This window comes from Colossoma macropomum, unplaced genomic scaffold (genome assembly GCF_904425465.1).
Source record: "Colossoma macropomum unplaced genomic scaffold, Colossoma_macropomum, whole genome shotgun sequence".
NCBI classification, from domain to species: domain Eukaryota; kingdom Metazoa; phylum Chordata; class Actinopteri; order Characiformes; family Serrasalmidae; genus Colossoma; species Colossoma macropomum.
In genome coordinates, this window is record NW_023494806.1 from 28764906 (window position 1) to 28791050 (window position 26145).

The window sequence follows — 26145 nt, forward strand, 5'->3', positions numbered from 1 at the left end:
CCACATTCCAAGAATATGAGACAAATACAGCAATGTAAACTATACAGAATGTTTTATTCGTGTACTTTTACATGAAACATAACAGTACTGTAACAGCAAAACATGCATTAAGACTAGAAGGTCTGAAAGAGGTAAGAAGGCAGTGATGATAACAAAGAGCAGTTGGAGTCTCTACTGTTTATGCAGTACAGAATCCTCAGATAGAAGGAAACAAAACTGTGTAAAACAAATACCAGTTCATGCTTGGACTACATTTAGCCACGCTTATCCACAGCTTTCACTGATCATGGGGCAGTAGGCTGTTGGTGCAGGTTGCTATGGAAACATTTGAAGAAATTTCTTTTCAAGAAACTGGTAAGGTGAGAACCTTAACGCTGAAAGTGCCAGCAGGTGGCGCCAGCTGGTGATCCGAGTGCTTCAGAACAATGAATCATCTGTCGAATCGATTGGTTCAGTTGGTTCAAAGCTTCAGAAAGCCTCGTTTCTTTCATCACTGCTTTCCAGTGTTCTGTCTGCACTGCTGTGGGTATTTTGGGAGCCTGTCTCTGACGTCATGTCTAAAGCCTCCAAGGCTAAACTTTTTCAGTTTTCCTTATAACTTTAAAATAATGGGTGAAAACTGAGTTAGCTGTTCATGTGTGCAGCCACACAGGTCTCCCTAACAGAAAGTGTTCATCAAAATAATATAACAGAACTGTAAAAACTCACACTACATTTACTTTTGGTACTTAAGTACATTTAAGTCTAATTTCATGGTACTTTTACTTGTGTAGTTGTTCTTAGTCCTAGTTTCTGCTTTCTCTCGTAACCTGATGTTGGCAACATTTCACCCAAGAGCAGAATCCAGATAGCAGATATGTGTGACAGCTACATGCCAACAGTCTAGACTTTCCTGTTACAGTCACATTTGTGCCCAGTTACTTTGTGCAAAGTACAACCCAATTTCCAAAAAAGTTTCATCACTTCTTTTAACAGCACTCTGTAAGCATTTAGGAACTGAGGAGACACTGCTGTAGTTTTGAAAGAGAAATGTTTTCCATTCTTGCTTAACATAGGATTTCATCTGCTTATTAGTTAATGATCTCCTTTGTCATATTTTTCATTTCATAATGCACCAAATGTTTTCAGTAGTGACAGGTCTGGACTGCAGGCAGGTCAGTTTAGCACCTGGACTCTTTTATATGGAGCAATGTTGTTGTAATACATGCAGAATGTGGTTTGACATTGTCTTGCTGAAATAATCAAGGCCTTCCTGAAAAAGACGTCATCTGGATGGCAGCATATGTTGCCAAAACATGTATATATCATTCAGCATTAATGGTGCCTTCACAGATGTGCACATCACCCATGCCATGTGCACTAATGCTCCCCATGCCATCATGAACACTGGCTTTTGAACTGTGTGCTGATAACAAGCTGAGTGGTCTTTAGCCCAGAGGACACAGTGTCCATGATTTCCAAAAAGAATTTCAAATGTTGATTCATCAGAACACAGGACACTTTTCCACTTCCCCTCAGTCCATTTTAAATGAGCTCAGGCCCAGAGAAGGTGGCAGCGTTTCTGGATCCTGTTTATATTTGGTTTCTTCTTTGCATTTTAAAGTTTTAACTTGCATTTGTTGTGGATGCAGCAACAAACTGTTTTACAGACAGTGGTTTTCAGAAGTGTTTCTGAGCCCATGCAGTGATTTTCACTACAAAATGTCAGTTTTTAATGCAGTGCTGCCTGAGAACAGCAAATCCTGGTTTTTGGCCTTGTCCCTTGCATACAGAGATTTCTCCAGATTCTCTGAATCTTTTAATGATGTTATGTACCGTAGATGATGAAAAGCAGAAGTTCTTTGTTATTTTATGTTGAGAAACGTTTTCTTGAGTACTTGCACTATTTGATGGTGCAGTCTTTCACAAAGTGGTTAACTCCTCCTCATCTTTACTTCTGAAAGACTCCGCCTCTCTGAGATGCTCTTTTATACCCAATCATGTTACTGACCTGTTGCCAATCAACCACCAGGTGTTTTTTAGCATTACACAACTTTACCAGCCTTTTGTTGCCCCCATCCCAACTTTTTTGGAATGTGTTGTTGGCATCAAATTCAAAATGGGCAAATATTTTTCAATAAACAACAAAATATCTCAGTTTCAACATCTGATATTTTGTCTTTGTATTATTTTCAATGAAATATAGTGTTTAAATGATTTGCACATCATTGCATTTTGTTTTTATTGTATGTTTTGCACAGCGTCCCAACTCTTTTGTAAATGGAGTTGTACATGTTGTACAGATCAAAGCATCATTCACTATAACAGCTTGAACTGGAGGAGTATAAGTGCAGTACACATGACAAACAGTACAAATGTTCAGCCTACGGCTCAGTACAGATGCATATGGAGGATAACTGTCTCATGTCAGGGAGTCTTACTGCTACATATTTTGTGAGACATATTTAAAGAGTATTGTGGAGCACAGAACTAAATGAACATTCTCGAAAAAGTGCCAATGTGTTTGACTTTCAGTTAGACAACAAATTTAATGTAAAAACAACGGAATGATTTAGATCAGCAGTAAACAGGGCTGAAAAATGTGGCGGACAGTTTAGTGAGCATGAAGCTCAGGCATTAGTGTGATATGTAAGAGCAGCTGTTTTTTTGACTGAGATGGAGCACATAATCAGACAAGCAGTAGAGCTGCAGTTTAAACCCTTCAATTGTTAAATTTTGACCAAACCATGTGACCCATGGTGACCAGACCCCATAGTATATCTATTAGCCCCTTCATATTATTATTATATTGCTCATGAATGTCCACAACTCACAGAAAGATCCAATTTCTTACCAACATCTTTAATCAACACAACACAGGCTTTCTACAGTCATTTCAAACAATATAGACCTGCATTAAAATTAAGATACGCACTCATTACCACAAAAACGTTACAAAATGAACGTCTTTATTTGCTTTTTACGTAAATAAACACTTAAAATAAATGCACTTCTGCACTTCTCCCATGTGCCGTCTTCATGTCAGTGCAATAATTCACAAAGGTACTTTGTTTAGTCGGGCTGCTGATTCTTTAGCCTCACGTCACAGCTTAAACAAGGCACATGACTGTAAATCTCCATTAACAAGCCACAAAGACATTGAAAAAAAGATGTACAAAGAGTGAAGACTGGAAACATTTTGATTTTACACATTAAAAAAAGTAAAAATACACAAACATTCTTAATAGCTTTGAGTACAAAACATCTGATTCATTTCTATTAGATCTATGTGCTTTTTAACACAGCAAAGAAAAGCAGGATGTGTTTTCTCCAGACTGCCATGCTGTCTTTTTCCTTGTAGTAGGCGTATGTATAAACAAGCACCTGAACAGAGTTTAGTCGTATTTACTAGTTAACCATCCAGTATGTACAACCTTCCAATGAGCACCCAAACGCAGCATTCGTGACTTTTACCATAGCATGGCAGAACAGGAATCTGAGGCTATCGTGGGCACAGGGTCCTTCACTGGACAGTTAAAGATTGGTAAAAAGTGGGCTGGTCTGATAAATCTCGATTTTTGGGTCAGAATCTGGCAAAAAGAGTTGAAGGACCCAACCTGCCTTATGTCAACGGTTGCTGCTCCACATTGGACCCCCTAATACCAGACAAGTATCGTTTGAACACCACAGCCTGTCTGCTGACCGTGTGCATCCACAAGTCATCTTAAACATGACAATAAGTTCAGTGTACTTAAGTGTCCTCCACAGTCAAGGATCTGAGTCCAATAGAGCACCTTTGGGAGAATGTAAAGAACGAGAGATTCATAATATGAATTTGCAGCTGACAAATCTGCAGCAATTTTGTGATGCAATATATATCAACATAGGTCAAAATCTCTGACGAATGTTTCCAGCACCTTGTTGAATCCATGCCACAAAGAATGCAGGCCGTTCTGAGAGAAAAGTGGGTCCTACACAGTGTTTGAATGGTGTTCCTAATAAAGTGGACCTTGAGTGTATTTGTGACCTATTCCTCATTCCCTCATAGCAGCCAGTATGATATCAAAAGATAAAATGTCCAGAAAATGACAAAAATAACAAAATAAACACACAAAATAAAGCATACAATATCATAAAGCTTCAGCTCAGGTACAACATAGTGATCTACTAAAACACAGTTACAGAGTGGGATTAATCTGAATCAGTGTGGAGTTTAACTGGCCTTTCACAGTCCCTTCTGAACATCAGTCCACTGTTCATGAAGTAGATAAGGTCCAACTTCTGATCAGACTCAGGGGAACCTGCACTAGAACACTCACATTACTGGCTTCTGTAAAATTTAGCTTACTTGGTTTAACACTGAAGCAAAGCAGAACCAATGAACAAATAAATTACAGGACTTTTTTATTCTAAAGTGCATGTCTTTTTTTCATAAAGCATATTGGTCCCACTGTCTTCAATATTTAGATCCTATAGTGTCAGTACTGGAATCAATAAAATCAAAATGAGGTTCCTGCACTCTTAGGAGACCCTTAGCTAAGCCATCATTTCAGTGCCTCCATTACTGCTCCACTTTCTCAGCCAGGAGAACATCTCAATTACTGCAAGGGAATGATTTGTCATAGTGATGGACTTCAGGCCACAAATTCCTAGTAGCACCAAACTTGGGGTCCACAGACAGAACCTAACTCTGCACTTTTATCATCAGTATCTGAGCTGGTGGAGATACTTAGAAGGGTCTAAGGACACCTGAAATGGCTACACTGTAGGTTCAGCCTCCCTAGATTAAACTCATCAGGGTAACATCTCCAAATGTACTAAAAACAAAATCTCTACCTTGCTGGAAATCTCCTACTCTTTTAGCTGAATTTACTGGAGAATAGTTCACCTGGATGAACAGTACAGTAATGAGCCAGAATAAAAGACGTCTCAGTTTAGAATGCTAGTAAAGATGTGTTAAAGGGTCCACACTGAACTCTGAGAAGAGCAGATGGACCCTAACCATAACGCTCTCACAGAGGTCCCACAAACGGTAAAGGTAGAGAGAAAGAGAAATGAAACTGGGAAAGATCTCTCAGACGTGTTCTGTGTCATTGTTGGGGGATGAAGCCCTCTAGTGCTTCTGGATTGGGGTTACCCTGATCATCCATTGGAATTTCATTCCTTGGTGGTCCATTCTGGAGCTGCTGATTTTTCCACAGCCACACAATCATCCCCCCTAACACCGCAAACACAACAGCCACCACAACCACCACCACTACAAACACCCACACTGGTAAAGCAGCTCTACACGGTTGCAGCTGGTCATCTACAAAACAAAAACACAATGCAAAAGGCAAAGAATATTAATGTTGTGCATACTTGATGCACACTTATGCTGAACAGAGACCTTTTCTGTCACATTTACTTGCAATAAAAAAGCTCTGTTGTAATGTTGAAATGTTTTAATCCTGTTCCTGGGACTCCCTGTCCTGTTTCAGCTGTTCCCCAACCTAACTGATCCAGCCCGTCTACTGATTATCAAGCTCTTAATAAGCTGGATCAGGTGTGTTGGTAGAGGAGATTCTGCCAATGCTGGATTAAGAATCACTGCTCTACTGTACTAATTCAGCCCTACTGTAACACACTGTAAATCACTGTAATCAGTACAGGAGGATCTCTATAGAGTGAACAGTAAAGCTTACCAGATAGAGCACTGCAGCAGCTTTCACTGAGTCTGTGGTTCTGTTTCTGTGCATCAGAATCACCTGATAAAAACATCATAACATTAGAATGCAAGATTTTAAACTGAAGATAAACACAGTTCATTTAGGTTCCGGTTAAACTCTTCATCAGCATTTTCATTCCCTTTTAAATCTTCTTCATGTCAAACAAACAATTTGGGAAAAGGGCACAAGGTTACAGTGGATTCAGAAAATACTCAGACCCCTTGACTTTTTACACACTTGATTGTGTTGTTGATTTGATATTGATTGAATGGATTTAATTTCCATTTTTACCCATCAATCTACACTTTTGCTGTTTGGTGGCCGTGCAGTGAAATGTGCACACATAGTGAACCCTAGGGATCTACACTGTACGGTAAACATACACCAAGATCTGTGGCTATGTTTCAAAAGACAAAATTGAAGTGTTAACCATCTTTAAGATGTTGGAAAACTGGAGCTTAAAATCTTCAGCTTACATAATATGAATAGAGCTGCATCTCTGGAATGGGAATTGCTAAGCTAACTTAGTGACATATTGCTGCTTTCAGTGCTGCTAATGCTACAGTGAGGGGTCTTATATCTCACCTGGGTCAGTTTCCTGGACAGAGATTAAGCCTAATCCTGGACTACACGTGACTCTGAAAGGAAATGCTCAACTGAATAGAAATCAATCATAGATAAAGTTCAATAACTGACTGGAAAACTGATGCTAAATGTCATTGGTAGCTGCTGCAGAAAGTTTTGTTAGGACTCTTACTGCTTATGCTGTAATAATCATGCTAAATTCATACCTTTGACGGTCACTGTGTAGATGTGAATGACCTCTTCATTCCTTTTGTCCATTACACTATAAACTCCACTATCAGATGGAGTCACTGCTCTCAGCTTAATAACAGATGTTAGAGATGCTCTCAGTTTATATTCAGGTTTACACTGAGCCGAGCGTCCCTCCACTGTACAGATCTGACCACTAGATCGTCCAGCTGAACCTGTGCTGTTATAAATCAGTTCAACTGGATCTGGTATGTCCAACTTCAGCTCCAGAGATTCACCAGGGTTTATCTGAAGTGGAGTGTTCAAAGCTGAGGAGGAAAACAAACAAGAATCTTAACAACAAAAGTGATATAGAAAATGATATAAATCACAGCATCAAAATCAGCGGCGTTCTATCAGTATCGGTCAGTGAAGCAAAGAAATGGACACTTACGCTCAATCTTAAGAGACGCATCACAGAGATCTTTACCATCACAGACACACGTGTACCATCCTCTCTTAGTGAAATCAGCTTCAGTGATGGTGAGAGAGAGATTCCCCTTCAGGTACTGATCATGGATCATCTGATATCCCTCCTTTGATCTGCATGAAGTCTGATCACACTCAGCCAGAACCTCAGTGGGTTTATGGAACACAGTCCATCTGACCAAACCAGAACATCTCTCAGAGCAGGACAGAGTAGCAGAGTCATGAAGCTTCACCATCACTGAAGGAACAGCTGATTCAGACCCTAAAAGAAGAATCAGAATCAGACAAAGGAATAAAAAGACTTATAAATATTGTTGAACTTCTTTCATCTATTTTTCAAAAGTCTTCAAATCAGTTGGAGTGAACTGCTTTTACACAGCTGATCACATTTTAGTCACAAAAGTGATTATATGCCACGTCTCTCCCCGGCTCCACTGAAACCACTGCTCATCACTCCATTGCGGAATCCAACTCCCAGAATCCTCTGGGAGGTCACATTACTCTGGACTCTTTGCATCCCACCTATCCATATTGAGCTCCTTCTTAATTATTGATTACATTCACCTGTATTCCTTGTCATGTGTTCCTTTAGATTTGGTATAAAGCCCAGGCTATTAGTTAGTTTCATTGTGAAGTATTGCATTGATTACAGGGGTTCCCGTACCCAGTGTCACTTTTACCAGTAGCTTTAGAAAAACTGTGTGGAGCCAAGAATTTTTCTCAGAAGTGTTTGGTTAGAGTCAAGGAGGGGGATAAGTGGAAGACTGCCTTTATCACCACTAGGAGGCACTATGAGTACACAGTAATGCCCTTTGGCCTGGCCAACGCTCCTTCTGTGTTTTATATCTTCATCAATGACGTGTTAAGAGACATGACTGGTCACTTTGTGATAGCTTACATTGACGTTATTTTGATTTATTCTCCCAATCTTGATACACATGTTAGACACGTCCGTCAGGTCCTCCAGTGTCTCCTACAAAATCACCTGTATGTCAAGGGTGAGAAAAGGGAATTTCACCTCACTAAAATGTAGATTCTTAGGTTACATAGTCAGTGAGAATGGCATAGTACTGGACGACTGGACAAACAGAAAGCCATGGTTAATTGGCCAACTCCCACTTCAAAGACTTAGAGAAGTTCCTTGGTTTTGCCAGTTTTTATGGCCACTCCTTATGTCTTTTTAGCTCCATCACAGCCCCCTTGATGGTTCTGCTGAAAGGTGCAGCTAAGAAATTAACTTCACCTCAAGCTGAGGAGGCCTTCAGTGCACTTAAGGCTGCATTCACTTCAGTCCCTGTACTTAAACATCCGGATCCTTCTCGCTCTTTCACAGTAGAAGTAGATGCCTCTGAGACCGGTGTTGAGGCTGTTTAATCACATCGCAGTGGTGATCCCCCTAAGTTGTATCCGTTTGCTTTTTATATTGCTAATTGTGCAACTGGCATTGGAAGAGTGGAAGCATTGGCTAAAGGGTGCTAATCACCCTTTCCTTGTATTAAAAGAGTGTCTGCATACTGCTAAGCATCAAATACAAGTTGGTCCTGTTTTTTTCTCACTTTCATTTCAGTATTTCTTACTGTCCTGGGACTTGCAACACAAAGGCTGATGCCCTATCAAGAATTCATCAGAAAGGAACTGATGAGCTTAATGAGAGTTCTGAGCCTGAACCAATACTTCCTTCCTCTGTACAAGTAGCATCTATTTGTTGGGAGATAGATGAACAGATAGCTAAAGCTTTAAAAAATACTAATGTTCCTCACCATTGCCCTGCCAACAAGACATATGTGCCCGAACCACTTCATGATCGCCTCATTACTTGGGCTCACTCTTCGCTCTCAACTGGTCACCCCAGAGAAGTTCATACACAACAGCTCTTAAGTCGTTACTGGTGGGAGACCTTAAATTAAGATGTGCATAAGTTTATAGCTTCCTGTTCTATTTGTGCTCAAAGTAAAACCCCCCCAAACATTGCAGACAGTTCCTGAATGTCCCTGGTCCCACATTGCTATTGATTTTATTACCTATCTTATCCATTCTGATGATTACATGACAATACTAATTATAGCTGATTGTTTCTCCAGAGGAGTCAAATTTGTTCCCTTTGTAGCACTTCCTACAGCCTTTCAGACAACAGAGGCCATTTATGCTCATGTTTTCCAGCACTATGGCATTCCTGAAGATACACTGTCTGATAGAGGCTCACAATTTACTTCTAGGGTATGGCCAGTTTCTTTGAACACCCTGGTGTTAATATAAGGTTAACTTCCAATTATCACCCTCAGTCCAATGGACAGTGTGAACAGACTATTCAGGAATTAGGAAAATTGCTCAGACTGTTCCATCAACATAACCTTTTAGACTCGTCAAAGTTTCTGATTTGGGCAGAAGTGGCTCAGAACTCCCTCATCAGTGCCACTACTGGATTAATCCCATTTCAGTGCACATTAGGTTTCCAATCCCCACTCGTACCTTGGACAGCCACTCCTTCAGACCTTCCTGCCATAAACAAGTGGATGCAACAGAGTGAGGAGGTTTGGGAACAAACCCACTGCCATTCAGCATTATAAAGAACAGGCCGATTGCCATCGTGGAGAGACCCCCTCATATGAACCTGGAGAACGGGTTTGGTTATCGACCAGGGATTTCAGGTTTAGGGAGGGTAGTAAGTAACCAAAACCCAAGTATATTGGAACATTTACAGTAGTCAAGAGAGTTAATGATGTTCTCAGTATTGTGTTTGTAATTTCTTTCATGTTTCTCTCCTCAAGCCCGTGGCCCCTGGTCTGTTGAATGAGGTTTCGCTTGGAGAGGCTGTGCCTGCACCTCTGGAGGTTGAGGGCGCCTTTTATATGCTGTTCGGCAGGTGCTGGACTCCAGGCGCTGTGGTGGTGTTCTGCAGCATTTAAGTGACTGTGAAGGATTCCGTTCTGAGGAGAGAAGTTGGGTGCCTGCTTCTGATGTCCTGGATCCAGGTTTGGTGGACAAGTTCCACACACGACACCTGGATAAGCCCGCTCCTCATCCCACGGGATGTCCCAAGAAGCAATGACTGTCCAGTTCCTGTCCTGCTAGTCTCTTCTAGAGATCCTTCCTGTGAATCCACATCTGTCAAGCAGTGCAATGACTCCAGAGGTCGATCTTCCAGCATCTCCGGTCGTGTGGGTGGGAGGTTCATTTGTCGGCCGTCCTGCGCTCCTTGGAGGTGTACTGTCACATCTCTCCCCAGATATGCTGAAACCACTGCTCCTCACTCCGTTGCAGACTCCAACTCCCAGAATCCTCTGGGAGGTCACATGACTCCGGATTCTTTCCACATTTATTCCTTGTCAGGTGTTTAGGGTTAGTATAAAGCCTGGGCTTTTAGTTAGGTTCATTGTGAAGTATTGTGTCAGCATGCTGTTCATTACCGAGCCTTTTGTCTGTACTCATTTTTGGCTTGTGACTTTTTTTTGGTTTCTCATTTACGTCTTCTGACTGACCTCTATTGACCTCTGTCTTCCCTTGTTTGTGTTCAGACCTTTTTGCCTGTCTTATTGACCTTGTCTGAGTCTCACCTGCATATGCCCGTTAGCCTCTGCATGACCATAGCCTGTTTCTGCATTCCGTCTCTGGTTTGTTCCTTTAATAAATGTTTTTAACAACAGCCAACTCTGCAAGATCCATCCAAACCCTTCACATTATAAAGCCCATCATCTTTTTCATGTCATCTCTTACAGAAAATCTGATTCAAAAACCAAAGGGATGGTAAAATATTGTAGTGTTTAAAGAGACGATAAAGGAGTGACAGTGCAGTTCTTACCAGTAGTGATCAGTAAGATCAGGACACAGTGAGCAGAGCTGCAGGTCTTCATGGTAAAACTGATGAAATAAAAACCCAAATTCAAATATTTGTCAAGGGAAAAAAAGGCACATTCAAATGTAGAAAATATTCATTCACATTTTAAAAGCTACTCTTACTTTGTTCTAAGCGTAGGTGCACTTACTGGTCAATATATATTTCAACATAGAAACAGAAATTAAAAGAAAAATCAAAACCAATAGAACATTAAGTTTTTGTCCTGATAATTTGATAGATACTGTGTGAAATTAAAGTACAGATCATTTAAAAGGTATTTAAAGTAAAGTTTAGGTATAAGTAATGTTACAGATTGTTATGGTGTTGTGAAGTTATGGGACAGATAACTGTACAGACATTAGCATGAAGTTATAGTACAAATAATTGTACAGAAGTGTAAATTAAACTGAGTATTTTTACAGATATTAACTGTGAAGCTACAGTACGAATAATTCTACAGATATTAAATGTGAAGTTAAAGTATGAGTTTTTCTTCCAGATTTTAAGTGTGAAGGTAAAGTATGAGTATTTTTACAAATATTAAGTGTAAAGTTAAGGTATGGATAATTTTACAGATATTAAGTGTGGAGTGAAGGATAATAACAGAAAGGGGCATTAATCCTAATCGTTGTTGCATGTTAGGAGTCAACTGTCTAATAAAAGCCTGTACCGGGCTGGAGTACAGACATAAATTACTTTTAAATAAATATATAAATTGCAGGTCACCTCCAGGCCAGCTGGTGTCAGTGTTGTCAGCATTATTTCTACACTGGTCAGACACGTGTTGTAGTTTTTGCTGTGTCATGCCCTTCAGAGAAATAAATCAAAACAATCGATCTAATCTAATCTAAATCACAACAATCTAATCAAGCCCAAATGAATAATTATAATTGCTCTGGCAAGCGTTTAAAGGAAGGTGAAATGTGACCCACGTGTGTAGAGAACAGCCAGAATTGAGCTTGTTAGCTGCTCTGCTAACAGACAGGTTTCTAAAACATGGACTCTCACTACTAGAGCACAGAAAACCACACCCGATACAGTAGATAGAACAGATACTTCTACTAAACCTGTTAATGCAAAGCCTGACCTATCTATTAAACCAAGCACTGCCTCTTTGTTGAACTGGCTGAGTTGTTGCAGACCCTGTTTGCTTCTGGCAGGATGAATTTAGTTAGCAATTCTTTTTTTATAATACATGAAAATATGCAATACTTACTGTAATCGATCTAAACTGTGCTATGAATATTGTGTAGGTGTAGCTGGGGCTATTCTCAAATTTTCCCCGGAGTAAAGCTGAGCAGTCCCTCGTGTAAGAGGAGGCCGTTGTCTGTAATAAGAAGTTTCTGTTTGAGGAACTGAGTGTGCACTGCTGCAGCATCTGACTGTCTTCACTCAGAGGCTGGGCAAAACATATTCAGACGTGTTCTGGCACAAACTAAGTACAATATAATTCTCTAAAATGTCTTAAAATATTTTTTATTTTATTTTTTATTATATTTTTATTTTTATTTATTTTTTTAATTATTAATTTTATGAGGTATTACAAAATTTTGAGGAAGATTCAGTCTAGGTAGGGTTTTACCCTGGTAGTGTAAAATGCTGATGGGCAGTTTAAATAGTATTAGCATGATAATGTTAAATAAAAATGAACTAAAAATGACAGACATGTATTTTTAATTTCAAATAAATCACTGGGCCTTGTCTGGGTGCTGGGAAGGTCCTGAACATTACCCACAAGTGTATTTTTAATTTAGTGAGTTTGGACCGTTTCATCTGTTCCACCCTGTATAACTCAAAAAACAACTGGAAATGTGCACGATATGCAGTACTAAGACCAGGATTCAGAACTAGTGGCCTGCAAGAAACAGAATGTACAAAACTGAGCTGACGGGTCCTTTTGTTCATCATCAGCTGCTACTACTAACCAACTTAACCTTAACTCATCTAGATGAAGATCTGAGGTTCTTGTTTAATTGGATGAACATTAGTCAATAAACTGTTTGGTAAATGTATTCATTTCAGTAGTAACATGTGCTGCATGTTCACTCGCAGGTTGTCCTTTCGTGTAATCTTCAGTGGGGTGTGAGGAACTGGCTCTCCCTGAAGAGGAGCGCTGAAAGGGGGAAGGATATGGTTTGAAGGGGAGCTGGGTCAGCAAGGGCATGTAAAGACCAGCCAATACTCGGCCTCGTTTAGTATCACCTTCACAGACTCATTGGGCTTCATTCACCAAACCTACTTAAGAAGAAATTCCTTCTTAAAACCCTCTTACGGAGTTTTACGAAGATTCTGACATTCACCAATGTTTTCTTATTTGGGATTTGTTGTAGAACACAATCTACACACTCAAGAGGAGTGAGCAGCTCTACACTCTTTGAAATGACAGTTCTTCTAGTGTTCTTAATTTAAAAGAAATGGTTCTATATAGAACCATGAACACTCAGAGAAGGCTTTGCATAATTAAAGGGTTCTTTACATGGTGAAATGGTTCTTCAGACTGATAGAGAATGTGTTGTATATGGTTCTACATAGCACCTTTTTGAAAAGGGTTCTTCTGTCATTATAATGTCAAGCTTGTAATAATAGAAGGACCCAAAAATCTACAGCACATTCTCCATCACTCTGAAGAACCATTTCACAGTGCAAACAGCCCTTTAACCATGCAAAGGGGTCTTTTGAGTGTCCATGGTTCTACACAGAACCATTTTCTTTACTAAAGAACCCTTTTTTAAGTGTGTATGATTTCAGAGCACATCATGAATCTGACGTAGACTTTTACTTAGTACATTTCCTAAGAACAAACTTAGGGAGATTTTGGTGAACGAGGCTCGATGTTTGAGCTAAAAGATATGAGGTGTAAAGAGGCTATAAGCTATGTTAGCTGACTGGATCAGCGTTTCTGGGGTGCAGTGGCCTTAACTCAGTCTCTGCTGCATTTAGGAAACTTTAAGAACCCAGACCGTTTTCCACAAGGAGCACTGCAGACCAGGTATTCACAAAGCTCCTTAGAGTCGGAGTGCTGATCCAGGATCAGGTTCCTCTCTTATTTACTGAGGAATTACTGACTGGAAGAGATCAGCACTCCTACCCTCACTCTGTGACTAAGGGTCCTGTATCATTGTATCACTTTAAATACTGAAATAAAACAGACTCAGCAGCTTCAATATTCACTCAGCTTTATTTTCCATAATTAGTCATTTCCAATAAACCAAACTAAAATACTATAATAAACACTCCTTACATTTAAATATTTTAAAACAAAACAATGTACATCTCAAAATATTGTGCCAACACATTTATACTTTACCTACTATATCATACTTCTCTGGTGCTATTTATATAAGTGCAACAGTGCTGACAAAGCTGTTCACTGGATTCACTCCTGCTGGTGGTTCATCTCAAAACAGCTCTTAACCAAGGCACAAAACCGTAAAATGTACACTACATGGCCAAAAGTATGCGGACACTCCTTCAAATGTACCACATTCAGGAATAGCAGGTGCCTAAAATGAAGCCCACAACACTACAGTCTGTATAGACAAATACTGGCAGTAGGTCATATTGAACATGCTATCATCATAGGATTCCATGTCTCCAACAAGACACTCACAGTTTAGTTAACATAATCAGACATACCTCACTTTTTTGGTCCTTTTATGTAATTTAATACATCAGGTTTTAATTCCCTTATATAGACTGTGCCATATGACTTCTTGCAAACAATCACAATAACAAAAATGATCACAATTACAAAATACTGACTATGTTAAATTGACCACAAATATCAAAATTGTCATTTTCTTTCTGATTGGCTATCCACACTCGCCTGAGGCACTTGGGTCAGTCTTACTGGTGTTTCAGTCTCAGTACAAAATTACAGAATCAATGTTAGATGAAACACAAAAACTATAAAAACAGCACTTATTTATACAAGATGTAAAGACAGCCATAACAAAATGTACATACTGTATCTCACCAAGTTTTTTTTTTTTCTTCAATTAAACAAGGTAATAAAAAACAATAATCCTGTGCAGACTGTAAGAATGTAAAAAGACATATCAGTGGCTTTCCCTGTCATACAACTTTCCTTCTAGTAAAGACATCAGTATTAAAAAATCCTCACTCTAAAGCTGCCAGCTGAATGATATTTACAGACGGGAAGAAGAGAACAGAATAGAGAAGAATACAGCAAAGCACAACATACATTCATAAAGCCTTAGAGAATCTTAATCTAATGAAATACGATTCATCACAATCAGTCTCAATGAGTTTAACTGACCCTCCAGCTGGACCACTTTAACAGGGGGCACATGTCTTCAGTGGCAGTTGCACATTTTGTTGGAGCTGATTACAATGCTGATGATTAAAGATACACTTGGTAACTACAAAATAAATTACATAGAGCTTGTATTTTGTTCTATATCAAATATGCAGTCAAATCACAATATAAGAAAAGAGATATCTGAAAATGTTCAGTTCTTATGCTAAAAAAAGTACCTAATAAATTTTGCTACAGTCCATAACAAGTCATTATTATCTATGATTTGGTCATCAGGCTGCACTCCTTGTCTTTCATTACTAGCCCTATAAAAGCATCCAGAAGCATCATTTGCTGACCTACTGCTTTGTTTTTTTCTCTAATGATATCACTTCACTGGCTCTTTCATTCACACCAAGGGTTCAAAACCTAATATGTGGTTTAAAGCCTCCAATGGTTGAAGTTCCTCATTCTCAGACAGAACTGAATTATAGAGCCGTCAGTTTCTAAGCTAGTGGAGAAACCTGTCTAGAGTCTAAGGACATCCATCTACCCCTAAACTTGAGAACATCAGCAGATTTGTGTTTAAATTAGCTTTTGTTTTCAGTTTTAGCTGCCCTGTAAAAAGGCTATTCAGTAAGTTCAGCTTCTTTAGATTAAATTCCAGGTCCAAGTTTTCCAAAAGCGTTTCTTAGTGTTAAGATCATTTTAACTAGTAGAGAAAGCGTTCACTGTAAGGCACACTCTTCCATTTAATAATCTGAATATGAAGAATTTATGCTAAGATGCTTTGGGGCAGGGGTTCTCAAGCTTTTCCCACCCGAAGCCCACCCCTGTTTATATCTAGAAAGCACTGAAGGACCGCCCACAGGAAAACAAAGATCACCTTTCTTAAAGTAACTTTTTTACTCTTTTTTTTATGTGTTGACACTGAACACCTAAGAATCAGGGCCTGAAAAAGATCTGATCATCCACTTTGTTTCAATTCCAGAAACCAACATTTGCAGTTATGTTTAAATAAATAACACATCTGCAGTTGTTAGTTCTGATCGATGAACCAAAAACGCATTACTTTATTGTTACTTTATGGCTCGTCTGTTTTTAAAACCAGCTCAGAACAATGACAGCGGATGAGAGAATTATTAAGTTAATCTTTTTTTCCCACTTATCTTTTCTTTTTTGTTTTTTTTTACACAAAGTGACATTACTGGCCCACTTTGAACTGCTGCCTTTCCCCTAGGACATGCCTGTGGACCACTGTGTTCCACAGCCCAGCGGTTGAGAAACCCTGCTTTAGGGAAACTTAGCCCTGATAAATGTAACATCTCCAAACCTACAGATAAAGAAAGCTTCTCTAATTTCTTCACAGAATAGTTGGTCCAGTTCAAGAATAAAAGAAAGCAAAATATACCTCAGTTCAGACTCTCAACTAAGGCACTCACGTTTTCATAGAAGAAAGGCACTGGCAGCATTTGTACTGAGGTCTTCTAGACAAAAAGTGGTTATCATTTAGATTCTGATAAAGATGCTCAATTTCAGCAAAATCTTTGTACCAAAAGTTGCTCCAGAAAGTTGAACTGTAAGAATAAAGGAAATCTCAGTTGTTACTTCTGTTGAGATGTATAGATTCTACACTGAAACCCTGTAGATGAAGAGTAGATAGTGCTTAAGTCTCCATATTGATACACATATCAAGTATCTCTCACACACACACATTCCCTTTCCTGAGACGGTAAAGAGAGATAGGAAAAATAAACAATTTGAAATGATCTCTCAGAGCCCCCGGTTAAGAGCAGGGGATCCTGCCTGTAGTCGCTGAATCTCTCTCTTCAGCCGCACAATCACCACCACCAATACCATGAATCCAACCCCCACCAGCACCAGCGAGAGTACAAACAGCCACACCGGTACAGCAGCTCCTTGATCTCTGCACAGACAGGATTGACCATCTAAAAAAACACAACACAGAGAAGGTCAGAGTTTTTATTCAAACTGTACAGTCTGTTAAGACCTGCAACATCTTCAGGGCACATTGTGATAAACCTTAGTGTAACCCAGTGCAATCAGTACAGTAGTATCACTATAGAGTGAGCTGTAGGTCGTACCAGATGGGGCGCTGCGGCGGCTTCGAGAGGCCTTACGAATCTTATCCTGAGCTTCAGAACCATCACCTGATAAAACACCACAACATCATCACAATGCAAGACCTCAAACTGGAGATAAACACAGTTCAGCAGTTCCAGCAGAAACCACTGATTTAGGATCTGATTAATCATCCTCTGGGTAGTTCAGCATCTCCACTCAACTGTTAAAATGAACAAGTTATGCCAATCATCAACTGATTATTACATAGAAACAGAACTGAGTCTTGCAGTGTAATGATGTTGTAATGACTGATATCTCCTAATGGTTTAATGAGTATGAAGCACTGGAGAGACTGAGCTACACAGAGGATCTAATATAATAAAGTTGTGGACATCACACACACTCACAGTTGAACACCATTAGTCCACATTTTTTGTTCCCAAAAAATTAGTATCTAGGGCTGGGCGATAAAATGATAACGATAATTATCGAGATATAACGTTTCCTCGATAGAGTGATAAGAAAGGTTCGATAAATTTTCAATATAATACACCATTCTCACACTTCCACATTCTAGCGACAGCCCTGGTGGCGTTTTCTACTGCAAGGAAAGTGACACTACTCTGCTGTCGCCAGAAGAGGGTGCACTCCCTGGACATGATTAGAGAGGGGGGGGCGACGAGTGAAAAATGAGTGGCCAAATATACTTTAGCAACGTCTGAAACGCAGAGTTATACAGTCCCTGTTTGAGTGGAGCGACCGGCGATCTGTTCTCCTGTGGCCGAGTCTGAGTGACGAGGTCAGTGGCGTAACTGTACTGTCCTACAGTGAACTCACCTCTTTCTGTGCATCCTAACAACTTTAGCAGCGTTAAATCACGTCTGCTCCGCACAACTAACGCACTGTTACAGCGCTCAGTCATATTTCAGTATTAGTGCATTTACAAACAACTAAAGAAAGAAGTGGGTTAATGTGAGTTACAGCCCTGATTTAAACAAACGTAAACTGAGGAAGCTGTGAGGCACTGGAGAGTGGGAGAGCGCTATCTTTCCAGGCTAGCTGTTTTTAGCAGCTGGCTAACTTGAAGCAGCGCTCCGTCACACACACAGCACGGCAAATTGACGTTACTGTAGATCAGACAAGACACAAAAGCACCACTTTCAGTTTAAATTAGCCTTCAAACTTGAAAGTAATAATGATTTGACATTTATCGCGATATGCATCAATATCGAACAATATGAATTTTGTTTATCGTGATAACATTTTTGGCCATATCGCCCAGCTCTCTTAGGATCCTTAACTTTTCATTGAATGCAATGATGCCCAAATCATTTAAATCCTGTATTTACTGAAAATACGAAGACAACATATCAAATATTGAAACTGGGAAATTTTGTTGTTTTTTGAAAAAATTTGAATTTGATGCCAAAAAAGTTGGGACGGGGGCATGTTTACCACTGTGTTGCATCACCTCTTGTTTTAACAACTTTCTGTAAGTGTTTGATAAATGAGGAGACACTACTGTAGTTTAGAAAGTTAAATGTTTTCCTGCTCAACAGTTCAGGGTCTTTTTTGTCATATTTTTTTATTCATAATGTGCCAAATGTTATCAGTGGGTGACATATCTGGACTACAGGCAGGCCAGCTTAGCACCTGGACTCTTTCACTATGGAGCAATGATAATCCAGTTAATCATTAAATTCTTTAAATGATAAATGTGATGGATGTTTGTGTTCATAACACTGCAGTGTGAAATTTACAAGTGTCAAAGTTGCAGGTTTACTTTTACACAACATTATGTCAAGTTATCCACTAAGTATATTTTTATCTACTTATAACTACACATAGCAAATATTAGGGAACATATTAATGTCATAAAAAAGATTATCAGATGACAGATACATCTGGTTTTTCAATCCTCAAACACCAAAATCGGTATCAGTCTTAAAAATGATATATCGGTTGGGTTTTAGAAAAGAGGTTTGAGAAATGTACAGCATCACAGTTTAAACAGCTATACAAGACTATTCTTTGAAATATTTAAATGTCTGTAACTCTGTGGGTGTTTTGTTTTAGCTATGACTTAAAAGTTGCAAACGCACATCATGCAAAAACAACAGGTAGTTTTGTACGTCAGTAAAAATGACCTTTTTATGTCAAATAGGTGTTTCTTGGCTATCCAAAGCTATGAAATGCACTGGACTCTCTAAACAAGTCCAGCTTGCAAGACTAAAACTGATGATCCACTGACGTGTGGAGACTTGAGACTAAAGTTACTGGTGTTGGTGTGGCTTTGCCCTGATGGGCTGACTGACAGGTGGAAGGCTACAAAAATGAAAAATACATATACTGACCATTTCTTAATGGACAGTTCCTAAAAATGTTCTTTTCTGTTTTACAGACTTTTGTTTTGTCAGAATTTTTTTAAATGAAATTCAAACCTCTGGGGAAAAAAACCTTACCTTCAACAGTCACTTCATATTTGTGAAGGACCTCTTCGTTCCTGGTCTCTATTACAGTATAAACTCCACTATCAGATGGAGTCATTCCTCTCAGCTCAAGAGCAGCTGTGAGTGATGCTCTTTGTGTGTATTCAGGTTTGCACTGTGTGGATCGTCCATCCACTGTACAGATCTGATCACTGGATGGTCCAGCTGTATCTGTGCTGTTATAAATCACCTCCACTGGATCTGATACGTCCAACTTCAGCACCAGTGATTGACCAGTTTTAATCTGAATGGGAAAATTCAAGGCTGAGGAGAAAAACAATCAGGAACATAAACTATGAGCAAATCTGATAAAGCGTTATATTCGTTATAATTACTGGAGTTCCGTCAGTAATGGACACTTACGCTCAATCTTAAGATGAACATCACAGAGATCTTTCCCATCACAGTCACTCGTGTACCGAGCTCTCTTAGTGAAATCAGCGTCAGTGATGGTGAGAGAGAGATTCCCCTTCAGGTACTGATCATGGATCATCTGATATCCCTCCTTTGATCTACATGAAGTCTGATCACACTCAGCCAGAGCATCAGTGGGTTTACTGAACACAGTCCATCTGACCAAACCAGAGCATCTTTCATAGCAGGGCAGAGTAGCAGAGTCATTAAGCTTCACCGTCACTGGAAGAACAGCTGATTCAGTCACTGAAAGAGAGAATAGATAAAAATGATGTGCTAAAGGAGAATAAATTCCTCCGGAATTCTTCACAAACTTTAAATCAGTCCACACTGTTTGAACTCAGGATCACACTGCAACCATTCCAGAGTTTCACTACATTATGCCATGTGTGTTCATTTCTCTTATAATAAAAAAATTGTAGTTGAATCATGATGTTAATTCTTAGACAAGGAAGGAAAACACGTCATAGTGAACGTAAAACACAGGAGAACTGGTAGTTAATGTAACAGCATCTTTTTTCTGATTAATTTTGGCCGTAAAATAATAAGGTGTAAGCAATTATAATATCTTGCTTATTTCATTCCTGAGGCCTCTGTGCTCTATTTCTGTTCATCCATTAATCATAAAACTTAACCACAAATACAGCACAAATAAGCCAGATAACACATTTTACATACAGTGCAAACCACACTAACGTTTCTCCCTGAAACAACACAGACCCCCTTCTGTTTTTTCCTATTACAAATCATTGAGGCCAACTTAACTTCTTAAAAGATACATTTTATGTTTTTTCACTCCTTTCCACCATTTCTCAGCAAAAATTAACAACTAATTTACTGCCACCGTCATTCTCACTGCAGGTTTATTCCGAAGGGAAATGCTTAGAGACGATTGTGATTGGCTGAAAGAAATGGCCATCAGAATTTCATGCGCTTAATTCTAGCATGTCCAGAAACAGAATATCAGCAATCAGAAATAGTGCGGTGTTATGGCAGCACCCACAGGCTTTTCAAGAAACTGCATGTGTATGCAGGTGAAAAAGCCAGGATAAGTGCACTCTACACAAACTGAATTTAAACAAGTATCATGCAGGCTATTGAGGTTTCCTGGGTAAAAGCCATATATGTGTTGGCTGGTTACTGCCTGCCAGACTTACCTCACCCTGGCCTACATGAAAAGTTAGCCATAAAACTTCCTATTGTGATAATCGCCTAATTATCTGGTTTATCTTACTCCACCAGACTGCTTAAAGGTTTTATTGAAATAACATGCAATCTGTTAGTCTCTAAATTCATAGAGTAAACTAATAGGAAATGCCCAGAGACTGTTCACTAATTATTTACTGAAATTAAAAAGATTTGTTCCTATTTTACAAACAATATCACTACATTCTACAGGCCTGCCTGCTCTGACCATTCACTGAGGCTGCCCTACAGCCTAAACACCCTTAAGATGATAAAGGAATGAGAGAGCAGTACTTACCCGTAATGAATCCAATGATCAGTAAGATCAGGACACAGTGAACAGAAATGCGGGGCATGACTGACCTACAGACACACACACACACACAAACAAACAAACACACACACACACCATCAGTACATGAAACTACAAAAGTCCTAGTCCCTTGCTTCCAGTACTCTATACAGTGTTACCTGTTATCTGTTAGTTTGACTATTTCTATACCTGAAATATACCTCATTTTCTACAGTTTGAAACTAATGATTGACTTAAAAGCGACCCCCTGCTTTGATATAAATTTAGAAATTTACAACCCCATTTGCAAAAATGTTGGGATGCTGTGCAAAATGTAACCCTACATTTAACTGAAAATAATACAAGAACAACATATTAGATGTTGAAACTGAGAAATTTCATTGTTTTTTGAAGAATATATGCCAAAAGAGCTGTTCCAAAAAAGTTGGGATGGGGGCAACAAAAGGCTGGTAAAGTTTTGTAATGCTAAAAAAATGCCTGGTGGTTGATTGGCAACAGGTCAGTAACATGATTGGGTATAAAGAACATCTCAGAGAGTCTTTCAGAAGTAAAAATGACGAGGGATTCACCACTCTGTGAAAGACTGCACCATCAAATAGTGCAACAATTCAAGAATAACGTTTCTCAACATAAAATAGCAAAGAACTGTTGCTTTTCTTCATCTACGGTACAGAATATCATTAAAAGATTCAGAGAATCTGGAGAAATCTCTGTAAGGGACAAGGCCAAAAACCAGTATTTGCTGGCTGTGATCTTTGGGCCCTCAGGCAGCACTGCATTAAAAACAGACATGATTCTGTAGTGGAAATTGCTGCATGGGCTCAGAAACACTTCTGAAAAACACTGTCTGTGAAAACAGCTTGTGGCACCATCCACAAATGCAAGTTAAAACTCTAATATGCAAAAAAAAACAGGAAATGCTGCCACCTTCTCTGGGCCTGAGCTCATTTAAAATGGACTGAGTTGAAGTGGAAAAGTGTCCTGTGGTCTGACGAATCAACATTTTAAATTCTTTTTGGAAATCATGGACACTGTGTCCTCTGGACTAAAGACCACTCAGCTTGTTATCAGTGTACAGTTCAAAAGCCAGTATTCATTAAGGTATAGGGGGGCATTAGTGCACATGGCATGGGTGACGTGCTCATCTGTGAAGGCTCCATTAATGCTGAACGATATATACATGTTTTGGCAACATATGCTGCCATCCAGACGACATTGTTTATTTCAAGATGATGCCATACCACAGTCTGCACGTATTACAACAGCATGGCTCCATATTAAGAGTCTGGGTGCTAAACTGACCTGTCTGCAGTCCAGACCTGTCACCACTGAAAACATTTGGCACATTATGAAATGAAAAATATGACAAAGGAGCCCCTGAACTATTGAGCAGCTGAAATTCTGTATCAAGCAAGAACAGAAAAAACATTTCACTTTCTAAGCTACAGCAGTGTCTCCTCAGTTCCCAAACGCTTACAGAATGTTGTTAAAAGAAGAGGTGATGAAACACAGTGGTAAACATGAACCCGTCCCAACTTTTTTGAAACGTGTTGGCACCAAATTCAAAATGTGCATATATTAAAAAAAATAAATAAAAAAATCCCAATTTCAACATTTGATATGTTGTCTTTGTAGCATTTTCCTTTAAAAATATGGTTTATATGATTTACATATCATTGCATTCTGTTTTTATTTACATTCTGCACAGTGTGCCAACTTTTTTGGAAATGGGGTTGTAGAAATATAAATTCTCCTCTCAGGTAGACTGCTCTCATAAACTTAAAAAGCTCTGAATACTTCAGTATATGTTGCTGGCTATCAACCAACAGAAAAATGTTTGTATTAGCCTGCTGTACCTGCGATACACTGACACTGTCAGAGACTTTCTGTCATGCAGTGTTTCTTTTACTTTTGTCTTTATATTCATTCTGGATTGTATTCATCTGGGAACCCAAACACTCCCATTAATAACTTTCCTTCCGTGTCTTTCAGACAGAACTGCACAGGTACCTTATGCATTTTCTTCAAGACCCCCATTGAAAATAAATAGGTATAAAATTTCACTTTCAAATTCATGCACAATGGACACGTATCATTAGTATTAAACAGGCTGTTTTTGTTACTGTGCCTTTAAGATGACATTTTATAATGTACTGACACATGTAAACAACCTATGTTCTGACTGTCTGGTCTTAGCGTCCATATATGGATTGTATGGACTGGAGACAGAACATTTTAGAACTCAAACAGAACACCGTCCCTGTACTCCTGACAACACACTGTTCATCACCCCCTCTTATACCATCTTGACAGTAGTACAGGAGTATTTCCCTAAATTGGAGAAAGCGGCGTTTCATAGTCTCGCTAGTTCACATATTAAACATTTAATGTTCGTCATGCAAGCAACAAACCAAGAAAGCACTCATGAACCTCTATCAGCTCTATCCACTTTCTGCCAGAGTTAAAGAACAAGTTCAGCTTATGATGTTCTCATTGGCTATCTGGAAAACTCAATTAAAACTGCTTGGTGTGCAGTAATGTAACATTCACCAAACTGAGGGAAGCTTCAGAGCTGTTATTAATGATGAACGTTCAGTTCAAAATTAATTGCAATGCCAAATAGTAGCTGGGTACTCATGTGCTGTAAGATGCATTTTTCTGCTGCTTAGTTAGCAGCCTGATTGTGCTCAACTCGTGTAGATCCATATCTCATTAATATCAGTTAGTAATAAACCAAACATACTGGATCAACATTAGCACCAATACCTTGAACAGACTGAGCACCAAACCACATTCAACATTTGTTTCTATTACTGCAGCTAAAATAATGTAGGTGTACAACCATTTCCACTAAGGATTAACCTCTGACACATATTCGTATTTACCTGAACAGGGAAAAGGTTAGTGTGTAAACACAATACAGTTTACTATCTCTAAAATATATTTCTGCTGGGGGCTAAAAAAAAAAAAATATTAACAATGACTTAAGCAACCCCTGGACTTCAGAAGAAAAACACAAAAATTACAGAAAAGTAATTCAAGTGTCAAAGAAAATGGTCCCAAATCATTACAATACATGCCAAATAGAGCAAATATCCACATACAAGTCTAACCTATCAGCACCACAAATCTACAGCATCGATAACGACCTCAGAAAACAATGAATGTATTTCACTGTGACCCAACTAAAACCAGCGGGGTATAACCTGCATGACCTGGTGTAAAAATCCCAAAGCCTGAGGTGCTGGAACCACTGGCCCAATCTGAACCTCCACTTGAAAAGCATGCCTGTTAAACATGCTGATGGATCCGTAATGCCTAGCAGTGATTAGGACTGTGTGTTAATGATACTAATATGAGGCCATTATAGACGGACGAACTGCAATCTCAAGACAAAGTCCTGCTCCAAAACAACGCCTCCAAAGCAAAGTCAAACGCCTTCAATGGCCTCCAGATCTGAACATCACTGCAGCTTCACTGGACGTTCTGGAGGTCAGAATGAAGCAGAACTCCATCATTTTACCTCTACAAGAACAGAAGACAGTGCAGGACACTGACACCGTTCCAGTAAGGGCTGAAGCTGTTCTGAAAGCCCTTCTCCTCGTTCAGCACTGTCTATTATCTTTAGGACCATATTAACCACAGTGTAAGTTGTGCCACCATCCTCATAAACATCATCCACAAACAGTCAGTTAGACAACTTTAACTGATCTGGAAACAGTTACACACACCGGCTCTGCTTGGTCCTATTTCTGTAAGATAAACTCCTGGTGTGTGTATAAACTCCTCGTGTGTGTATAAACTCCTGGTGTGTGTATAAACTGCTGGTGTGTGTATAAACTCCTCGTGTGTGTATGAACTCCTGGTGTGTGTATAAACTCCTCGTGTGTGTATAAACTCCTGGTGTGTGTATAAACTGCTGGTGTGTGTATAAACTCCTCGTGTGTGTATAAACTGCTGGTGTGTGTATAAACTGCTGGTGTGTGTATAAACTCCTCGTGTGTGTATAAACTGCTGGTGTGTGTATAAACTGCTGGTGTGTGTATAAACTCCTCGTGTGTGTATAAACTGCTGGTGTGTGTATAAACTGCTGGTGTGTGTATAAACTCCTCGTGTGTGTATAAACTCCTCGTGTGTGTATAAACTCCTCGTGTGTGTATAAACTGCTGGTGTGTGTATAAACTGCTGGTGTGTGTATAAACTCCTCGTGTGTGTATAAACTGCTGGTGTGTGTATAAACTGCTGGTGTGTGTATAAACTCCTCGTGTGTGTATAAACTGCTGGTGTGTGTATAAACTCCTGGTGTGTGTATAAACTCCTCGTGTGTGTATCTGATTCTGGTTCTGATATTAACCACGACCTATACAGACCCGCAGATTTTAATCTAAAGTCTGAAACCTGTAATGTTTTTAGCTAACGCTGTTAGCTCAGTGCTAGCTCTAAAATCAGCCTAACAGCTACAGCAGAGTCTCTCAGCTCCTCTATAAGCACTTCAGCACCCTCTTCATACTCACTGTGCTTCAGTATCGCCGCTGTAATGGAGCTGCGTGTATTTAATATCACTTAATATTCAATGTTTTGTTTTGTCTAACTTTCTCCGCTCGGACGTCACTTTCACTTTGTCTTCTTCTGGGTTT

At 39.3% G+C, this 26145-nt stretch overlaps 1 protein-coding gene across 4 annotated transcripts; it reads right to left on the reverse strand.

Annotated features, from left to right (window-relative positions):
- Positions 1–2942: 2942 nt before the first annotated feature.
- LOC118826857 lies at positions 2943–26145 on the reverse strand. Of its 4 annotated transcripts, none has more exons than XM_036597883.1 (6): positions 19570–19635; positions 10729–10787; positions 6895–7191; positions 6479–6769; positions 5664–5726; positions 2943–5287 (listed from the first exon to the last, which is right to left on the reverse strand). In XM_036597883.1, exons 2-6 carry the CDS (start codon positions 10778–10780, stop codon positions 5070–5072), a joined length of 921 nt encoding a protein of 306 aa, XP_036453776.1. In that variant the 5' UTR covers positions 10781–10787; positions 19570–19635; the 3' UTR covers positions 2943–5069. The 4 variants fall into 4 exon arrangements, with proteins under 4 accessions (XP_036453776.1, XP_036453775.1, XP_036453777.1 ...); XM_036597882.1 differs by lacking the exon at positions 19570–19635 and adding an exon at positions 11981–12110; XM_036597884.1 differs by lacking the exons at positions 2943–5287; positions 5664–5726; positions 6479–6769; positions 6895–7191; positions 10729–10787 and adding exons at positions 13924–16971; positions 17128–17193; positions 19960–20256; positions 21494–21558; positions 26023–26145 and having other exon boundaries at positions 19570–19860.